A 9,772-nucleotide genomic window follows, 5' to 3' on the forward strand; every position below is an offset into this window, starting at 1 on the left:
CCTCCCCCTTAGCTTGTGGTGGGCGGAGCAAAGCTCCTCATTGGTCCCTTTCCAATAATCCGCCATATTCAAACTTCCGCCGTCTTCTTTGAGTGTTGTCATTGATTCCTTGTTTTCTTTGTACACCTAAAGGGACTTTTTTTAAACATCTGGGCTCATTATTTTACCATAACGTTATTAATAAATATTAGTACCGCATAATTTTAAAAGAATCGACTTGCAAAATGGAAGAAAATGAGGAAGTTTACGGAGTGACGGCGGAAAACCCCAGGAAGAAACTACGGAGGATTTCATCGAGGACGTCCATTTGCAGTGTCATCAGCGCCGCGGAGCCGTCCCCGCCAAGACTGCGGAGAAACAACTCCAAGAAGTAAGCTGCTTCCAAATAAACCACCTGCTCTCCGCCTGCTTGCAACTTATAATACGATGCGTCGGTAAAAATACGGTTTATTAAGATATAATAACCCGAACTCGTCGAGATGGTTTTAACTGGCAGATGGTGCATTCAGGTGCACCTCGTACGTCATAGATTCCACTTAATTGCCATATAATAACCAGGAGTTGGATATAAAAGTGAGTATCAAAGCACTGTTTTCACCAAACCTTGGGGTGAGATTTTGAAATAGTTTGAACAGGAAACCCTGTCAGGGTTAGATGAAGATAGGTGCAGTTATAGGTTGGAGGTTTTCAGAGGATTTAACTGAAACAAAGTGGCAAAATGTGGAATTTTTATAGCACAGTAAATGATACTAAGTAACAATAATTGGTCTGTAGTTATGTGGAACATTTTTCTTACTTTATACATTATTTTCTATATTCTGGTGATTTTTAGAGAATTGAAGTAAAGCTGAATGAGCCCTACTAAAATACTTGCATCTTAAATATACTTTAAACAAAGAATTTCGCAACTTTGCCCATTAATTATTCTCTGCAGTTCAAGTAAAATAAACAATGGGGAACTAATAAGCTATTACTGGCACTGATACAGCAACCAGTGCAATTGAAACATATGCAATAATATACACTGTGTATGAATATTTTGTAAATGGCTAAGGATTAAAAAGCTTCATTCATTATGTTATTAGTTACAATCAATCTTACAATTGGCAAAACGGCTAAACAGTTCAGACCCTCTAGGAGGCTGTAGATTTTATTAAACTCATCATGACAGGAGATAGCGCTTCTCTGGATGTTTCATTTGGAAAGTGTGATGGAAATTAAGTTTTTAAAAATATTAAATGGACCAAAATAAAGATAAATGAATAAGAAGAGTAATAATAAAATGAGAACATCCCTGTAGTTTCTCCTCTACGAATCCAGGATAAATGAGCTGTTCTGCACATCCTCTCTAGACGGTATTTTCTTTGGTGGCTGATTTTTTTGAAAAATAAAATGCTTCTTTGATCAGAAAATCGTTATCTCCTTTTTCTTTCATCTTTTCTCCTTTTCTTTTCCTTTCCTGTTCTACTTACATTGCAGTATCAATGAAATCTGTAAAACTCCCTGCATGAGTTATAATAAAGCAATTTATATGCATAAATCAAGCGGAACACCACAGTGATAGCCGTTCTGCTCCACTTGTGAAAACATAATCTGTTGGGCTGTTTTTGGCATCAACACAATTATTCTTATTGCCACATCGCCAGACAGGACACTGTTAAAAAATAATAATAATGATAATAAATATAAAAGCTGCTCATTTTATTTCAGTGTCCATACAAGGAATTAAATAATCTTATTTTTGTAAAACTTATAAAAGTTGTAATTATTCGAGATTGACCAACTTTCTCATGATCTGTTAGTGATCGACAGTCAAAAGTAAACACATTTGTTACCTAAATAGAAGTATAGATACTGTAGTTTAAAAACTGCTCCTGAACACACAGTATCAACTTGACCTCTTTACTCAAGTGAAAGTAAAAAAGAATGTAATTCAAAAACTACTGAAAGTATAAAAGTATAAAGTAACCTTAAAAAAAAGCAGCCAGATGCCACTATATGAATTGAAAGCTTATTTTTTCGACTATTTAGAAACGAGTAACGTTTGTTTTAGAAATGTAAGGAATATAAAGTACAGATACTTGTGTGAAAATGTAATGAGTAGAAGTCAGAAGTAGGAAGAAAAATAAGTAATGGAGTAAAGTGTACTTAAGTAGAGTAACAAAGTATTTGTACTTCGTTACTTGACACCTCTGATAAAAGGAAGGCAACTCTTTGTTGCACATAAGTTAGTATTTTTTGTGTTATTGTTGTATTTGTGATGCAGGCCCTGAATAAAAGAAAACTCCAACTAGTTTGAATCAGTCAAAATATGAACCATCAAAAGAAAATTGAAGGTCTGTATCAGCCAGGAAAAGCCTTATCAGTGTATCTGTAAATAATATTGGGTTAATAAAACAAATAATTTTTTTGCAGCAGCAATCAACAGTTTGACCCCATCTGCAACTGAACCATAGATAAGAGATTTTATGTAGCAGCGTTCCAATGTGTAATGGTTAAAACCTTTGAGCAATGTGCTAAATAAAAGGTGAAATCAAGGTTTTCTTTTTTTCTTTAGCACGCTAATAGCTGTTTAATAGAATTTCTTATAAAGTAAAAAAATCAACCTTGAAAAATGAATTGAAAAAGTTACATAAGCAGATAAAAACACCAATAAAATAAAACAGAAAAAGAAATCTATAAAAGTCAAACTAGATTCCTCAGCTGAAACAAAAGCCAAATGAGAATCTTCATAAAATGTCCTCATGTGATGAACACAAGCATAAGACTGGCTCCGTTTGTTCAGCTGGCCTTTATGTCCCCCCCTCTGTGAATCCCGACACTCTATGGCTTCACTGTTCAGTCAGGAGCTGAACATTTATCCCAGTCACCTGACAGTATCCTCCATATTTCAGACTGATTTAACATATCTGAGTGGAACATTTCTAGAAAATAACCTCTTTATTTCTACTGCAGTAAAAAATGGGAGAGTTTGAATATAGTGTGTGTCCCTCCCTCTTTATTGGGCCAGTTGAGCTGAACGTAATCTGCTGATCTTTACTTCTTTGCAGTTTGAAATTATTTTCGTGTTTTCTTGCAGGCCGCCGCTGCAGAGAGGCAGCTCGTTCACTTTCCTCGCTCCAGGCACACCGTGGGACTTCAGTCTAGTGAGTTCATCCGATAGCACTGCCACTTTTGATCATATATTTTATGATTTTTCTTCCTAATTGAACCTCAAAATAAAATATTTGATCTTTAAAATCAGTTTTGCTAATTTTTTCTAACATAAAGTGAGCAGCTTAAAATGCAATTAGTGATAGAAATAAAGTTGTAAATGGCATTTAGAGCTGTTAGAAAGGATTCACAATGCCTTACAGAAGGATTTCCGGCACTCAACGAGTGTATTTATTGGATTTCATGTTTAGACCGAAACAAGGTAGCACATGCTTATAAATCGGAAGAGAAATCATGCATACATTACAGATTTTTTTTCAAATATGGTGGGTTTTTTGTCAGAATCTCCATTTTGCATCTGTGTGTGGCATAAATTCTACAGCTACCCTGAAGTCTGTTGTTGCATCAAATTTATAGATACTTTGCAACTTTGGTTTTGGATTTCTTTCTGTGAAGTTTGGAGCGAGTGTCAGAAAATAAATGGTTTAATCTTTTATCCTCCTGTTTTAGAAAAGAAAGCGCAAAGAGAAGGAGGATGACACGGTCAGTCTTTCCAGCTTTGACCTTAAGGTGAGCGAACGTCCTCTGTGCTTATTGCATATAGACTGAGCAGCAGATGAATGACTCCTTCCAGCACAGCGTAATCCCACTGCATGACTCAGATTCTCGACACAGACAATTATGTGTATGAGCTCGGGATTATCCTGCTGCAGTGTGGAACTGTAAAACCAGTGTGTCTCAGGAAAATATAAAGAGGAAACCATCAACATTACATTGCTGTTTACCAATATTTTGGTGCTTTTTTAAGCTATATCTTTAGGTTGAAAGTCAGTAGAGTAATGATTAATTTAAAGCTGCTAGGTTACCTTTCCAAAAAAGTACTAACAAGTGTAGAAGTACTTGAAACAAGAGTTGAAAACTTTTTTTTATTATTATTCTGTTACATAGAAGGGCTTTCTTAAAAGATTTATTGAGTATGTTAAACTAAAAGCATAACGGCATAAGATTCAAAATCATAAGGAAGCATTTTTTTGAAAAACCCATTTATTAGCAATCACATATAGAGCTTCCTTTCTGATTTGATAATCCATTCTACTAGATGGGTGAACAACAGAAAGACATAATGGTGAACAAAAATGACTTTGGCAGGATTTACTGAGAGTTTGGCTTTTGTTTGTCATACAAATATAAACTGATCAAAGTTTTATTTTTATTTTTTTTTGCCTTTGTCTTTTGGGCCCAAAAAAAAGCAACTAAAGTGCCGCTGATTGTTTTAACAAACCAAATATTCAGGCTATGTGCAAAATCCCTCCTAATGATACTACTAGTAATGCTTCTCTTATTTCTAGAAGAAGAAAAAAAAACTCTTTACAAATACAAAGCAAATTTTCTAGGGCTGCAATTAATGATCATTTTACTACTTGATTAATCTGTCACTTATTTTTTAGATTAATCACTTAATAATTGGTTAGCAAAACATTCCTTAAAGAAGATTTTTAGCAGGATTTAAAATGGGTGAAACTAAAAATGTTCCACTTGAGGTGTTCTGAACAGAGCATAATGATGAATGAGAACGTTTTTTAACTTAAATGCAATGTGTTTACATTTTTTTCTCTTTTTTTACAATTTTGGTATAATTACTGCTCTAAGTGGGTTGCTCTGGGAGCTAAAGGCATGTTTAAGAGTCTTTTTACTCCAATTCAGGATTAATTGATCACTTAATTAGATTAAGATAATTTCAATAATCGATTAATCATGATTAATCGAAGTATTTTTTTCAGCCCTAAAATATTCCCATGCAAATTTGTTCAAAACAAGAAAACTGCCTGAAAACATGTTTTTTTGTGACTTCCAGAGGGGTTTTTTGTTTTCCATCTAACTCTAGTTCCACACCAATTCATTTTTCCTTGTTGCAGAAATGTGATTAAAAAGTACAGCTGTATAGAAAATTGAAGAAAATAAGCCAGTTTACTAGAGGAATAATAAAGATGGGCAGAGAGAGTTGCAGCTAGCTCGCAGATCCATACAAGCAAACTATAAGAAGCACTCTTCCATGCAACAGTAAAGTCCCTCAATGATCTACTCTGGGCTAGAAAGCACTAAAGGCCATGAAAACAACATAACCCTGGAATTTTTCATAACATTTTTCATAAAAAGATTTTGGTTATCAATAAAAATGGTCAATTTGATTTTTGGCAAATTTCACAGGCATGCTTTAATCACAAAATAAATATATGATTGAATTGCACTAATAGTTAAATAGCTTAAGATATCCTGTACAGAGGAAAATAAGAGATAAATATAAATTTTTCATGTCAAAAGCTTTTGGTTCAAACCCACTTGAGAAGACTTACAATTTAGAAACAGCAGCAACATGACCTTATAATTATCATACTGTGGAAAGAAAGGAAAATAGATAGAAGGAAAGAAAATAGAGGCGTTGTTGCAAAAAATGTTTGATAGAGCTTCTAGGCGGTTCCACAAACCCCATTTGTAGACGGATGTAAGTTAATAAGTGTTTAAACTTTTGAAGAGTCTGCATGACAAGATGAGTATTGTCCTAACAGGAAGGAACTAACATGTCTTTCCTGTTTAATGGTGCTACAGGAACTGCTAAACTTGGTCTGACCTGCATTCTGCTTTCAGTTACAAATGGGTCCAACGCACCATCTGAATCTTTTTCTGAAAATTGAGTCGTTCAAATCCTGCTTCCAGAATCGTTTTCCTGCATAAAAAAATCCAAATCCATCCAGGTTTTCCCGCCCTGTAAACCTCAGTCAGCGAAGCAGAGTTTTTATGCAGTCTTGCTAATGGAATAAAGTCAAATTTCTCAAACATTTTTTAACAGAGTTGGTCAAAGCGCTTTACAATAAACACACCAAAGAAGACAAAAAAAGAAAGAAAACATAAACATTATTAATAATTCAGATAATATAATAGTATTAAATTATAAATTACTTTATAAATTACTTTAACGACTTTTAAAAAAGCAAGCATCTTAAAAAGATATATTCTGGATGTGGCAGAAGAGCCTCGCATTCTGAAAATTTTTTTACATTTTAAAAATTTTCTTATAGAAAACATGAATTGGGTCTATTTATAAGACTTTTAAGTGGCTGTTATGGTGGCACCTAAAAAGAAAGGCCTTAGATCTAATGATCTAGTCATAATTAACCTGCTAATCTTCAAATGAATTTGTTTGAGGAACATATAGAAATCCTAACGTACTAAAAAAATATATACGTAGTATTAAGATTATTTTGTGGATTATGCAAGTTCATAATAAGATAACGTGGCTTAGCTTTGACTTTCCACATCAACACCTAGTTTATAATCCTTCACATTGATGGATTTTAATGTCTGAGTGAACCAACAATGTGTTGGATGCTTCAATAGTGGCTTCATTTATGCAGGCTCATTTAAACACGGCTTTTTGGCCTCAAGCTGTAAAAAGACAGATAAAGATCTTTAACCAGAGTTTATTTTATTTAACTATGGAAGTAAATCTGTGTCGCTGGGATTTGAATTAGAAATGCCACTGAAATTTAAATGTTGTATGTTTGTACTGTTTCAGTGTTAAAATATATTCAGAACACATTTTTGACCTAAAAAAATTAATTGTCATTATTTTTCTCTTCATTAAACTGAAAAATAAGTATTGAAAATATAATCACTTTGAAATAGTAATGCAAATTTTTAGCTTTAAGAGAAAATAAATAAAATTTCAACTTTGTAGAAATAATGACAATGAATTTTTGTGTAGGTCAAAAATGTGTTCTGAATATATTTTAACACTGAAACAGTAAGTACAAACATACAACATTTAAATTTCAGTAGCATTTTTAATTCAAATCCCAGCGACACAGATTTACTTCAAAATTTAACCCCACGGAAAAACAGCGACACTGCTATTTTTATTTTTAATCAAAAATTAAGAGGTAATATAGATTTCAAATTCCATATAATGAGTCTATTCAGCAGCAAGAAGGTTCCGGGTATACTTGGGGTCTCTCTGGGTACTCTGGCTTCCTCCCACAGTCCAAAAACATTACTGTTAGGTTGATTGGCTTCTCTAAATTCTCCTTAGGTGTGAGTGTGTGAATGGTTGTTTGTCTCTCTGTGTTGCCCTGCGATGGACTGGCAACCTGTCCAGGTTGTACTCCGCCTCTCGCCCGTAGAAAGCTGGAGATAGGCACCAGCACCCCTCACGACCCAACTTGGGATTAAGCGTGTAAGAAAATGGATGGATGGATGGAATCTGTTCCATAATTTTAAAGACGTTTGATCTAAGTGTTTCTTAGGAGCCAGCCTTGGTCCCTCCACTGTGAGGTTTACTACTAATACTAGGGATGATGGAAAGTCCCGCCTTCTAATTAAAGAATCTTATTCTACAGCAGCGTGGCCAGCATGAGGAGGTGTTTTGGTTCCAGGTTACTTAGGCTCTTGTTTGAATAAACTTTTAAATCAGATGGCCCTTTTTTTCGCTCACTCAATCCATAGACAACACCAAACAACAGTCAGCAGGTGGCGCTGAAAGGGAAGATTTGGTGAATCTATCATAAGTGGAACCTACTAAACTGGGGCATAGACTTATAAATGCATTTTCCCAACGAATCTTACTCAGTTTTAGGGAAATTTAACAAGTTTCTGAGTCATACAGGAGGTTTAGATAAAAAAAACCCTATTAGAAAAAAAATTTTATTATTATATTATTTAAAAACTGTGAACAAAGCTTAACCAGAAAGATTTTTTTTTCCTTATATTGTGAGTAAAAACATTTCTTAAGATTTTTTGGAGGAATTATACATCTTAATAGCATCAGCCCTAACATGATCTAATTATGAGTAAACAAACCTTATAGTGGTGAAATCATTTTTCAGGAGCCCAATAATAAGAGGGTGCGATCCCTGGCCAAAGTTTCATCCCTCGTCAACCTGATGTCCCCATCCAAAAACGGAGCTGTGCGGCGCTTCGGCCAGTCCATTCAGGTAAGCATTGACCCATTGTCATGTTTACCTTAAAACATCAGACATAATCTAGACACTCCCACACTTTTCCTCAGTCTATGTCTGTACGTGGGGATGGGAAGTCACCCGGAACGACTCTCAAAGCCGTCAGCAAGGCCTCGGGTCCGACCCCCACCAAACGCAGGAACAGCACTCTGTGGTCAGAGACGCTGGATGTCCACCAGAAGAGGGCTTTCTCTGCTAAGGAAATCAAAAGACAAGAGGTAGTGTGACTTGATATGAGGAGAACCAAGAACAGAACCGCAGAGGAGGAGTAATATGTGACTGATGTTTATCCTGCAGGCAATTCATGAGCTTTTCCGGGGTGAGCAGGACCTCATCGAGGACCTGCAACTCGCACGAAAGGTTTGGAAACTTCCCGTAAATTCAGACAGAGAAGTTAAACAATTAGTTTTTAAAATCCCAAATGGTGTTTCCTGCATTCAGGCATACCATGATCCAATGCTCAAGCTCTCCATCATGACCCAGGAGGAACTGGCCCACATTTTTGGTGATCTGGACGCATACATTCCCCTCCATGAGTGTAAGCTGCAGCTAATCAGCCTTTTCTTTTAAAGTCCTGCTTGTTTCTCGCAGTTCTTGCTGACGATCTTTCTTTTATCTGCAGACTTACTCATGAAGCTCACAGAAGGAACCGGCCCTGATGGAACGGTAGCTCAGATTGGACAGATAGTAATAGACTGGGTATGCATGCAAAAAGGAAAACTTAATGTAAGATATATGACATTTCAGTGAATCGAAACTAAATGTCCCTTTGTCTGTGTTCAGCTGCCTGGCCTGAATGCTTATAAAAACTACTGCAGCAACCAGCTCGCAGCCAAAGCTCTGCTGGATCAGAAAAAACAGGACAAGCGGGTGCAGGACTTCCTGCAGCGCTGTCTGGAGTCGCCTTTCAGCAGGAAGTTGGATCTGTGGAGCTTCCTGGACATCCCACGTTCACGTCTGGTGAAGTATCCTCTGCTGTTGAGGGAGATCCTCAGACACACTCCTCCTGATCACCCAGATGTCGCCAGTCTGGAGAGAGCCGTACGTTTTCTTCGTTTACTCTGATTTGACATCAATTTGTGGTTTGCAGTAAACTTTGATGTGTCCTTAACCAATTATTATAATATACTTCAACTAATTAGGTAATCAAATCGTTATTTGATTTGTGCAGACAGTATGTTAAGGCCTTTACCTGCGCTTTACTTTTAGCAAAAAATGAAGAGGACGTTGTCAAACACGGTGGTGGTAGCATGATGCTGAGGGTCTGATTTGCTCATAAATGTTTCTCCATGTCAAGAATCTAATTATTTATTCAAATTACACTAAACATAACTGCTATTTTATATAATCTTAGACACATATTTGGTTTTCAAACAACATAACGAGTTACAGAAGCAGGGTAACACTTCTTTCCCATAAAAAGAAATCAAGTATACAGGGAATAAAAGCAGTTGTTAGGATAAAATCTACAAACTGACCAGAAGATTTGTCAAATGATTCCTGAAGCTTGGGGTGAGAAGCAAGTACGTACTCGCGTTCTCATCAAGTCCGTTCTTGGCGAGAACGCTGGTAGATCGGACTTGACGAGAACGCGAGCACGCAAGCAC

General features: G+C 36.0%; 1 protein-coding gene across 1 annotated transcript in view; it reads left to right on the forward strand.

Moving 5' to 3' along the window:
* Nucleotides 1–224: 224 nt before the first annotated feature.
* The window catches only part of net1 (neuroepithelial cell transforming 1), a 20,918-nt gene continuing 11,370 nt past the window's right edge, over nt 225–9,772 (forward strand). Inside the window, exons 1-9 of the mRNA XM_015391030.1 lie at nt 225–370; nt 3,080–3,146; nt 3,664–3,723; nt 8,034–8,141; nt 8,216–8,383; nt 8,463–8,525; nt 8,607–8,703; nt 8,788–8,864; nt 8,949–9,206. Coding sequence (XP_015246516.1) covers nt 225–370; nt 3,080–3,146; nt 3,664–3,723; nt 8,034–8,141; nt 8,216–8,383; nt 8,463–8,525; nt 8,607–8,703; nt 8,788–8,864; nt 8,949–9,206 — 1,044 coding nt within the window. The remainder of the gene's footprint in view (nt 371–3,079; nt 3,147–3,663; nt 3,724–8,033; nt 8,142–8,215; nt 8,384–8,462; nt 8,526–8,606; nt 8,704–8,787; nt 8,865–8,948; nt 9,207–9,772) is intronic.

This window comes from Cyprinodon variegatus, unplaced genomic scaffold (genome assembly GCF_000732505.1).
Source record: "Cyprinodon variegatus isolate N-32 unplaced genomic scaffold, C_variegatus-1.0 Scaffold521, whole genome shotgun sequence".
NCBI lineage: Eukaryota > Metazoa > Chordata > Actinopteri > Cyprinodontiformes > Cyprinodontidae > Cyprinodon > Cyprinodon variegatus.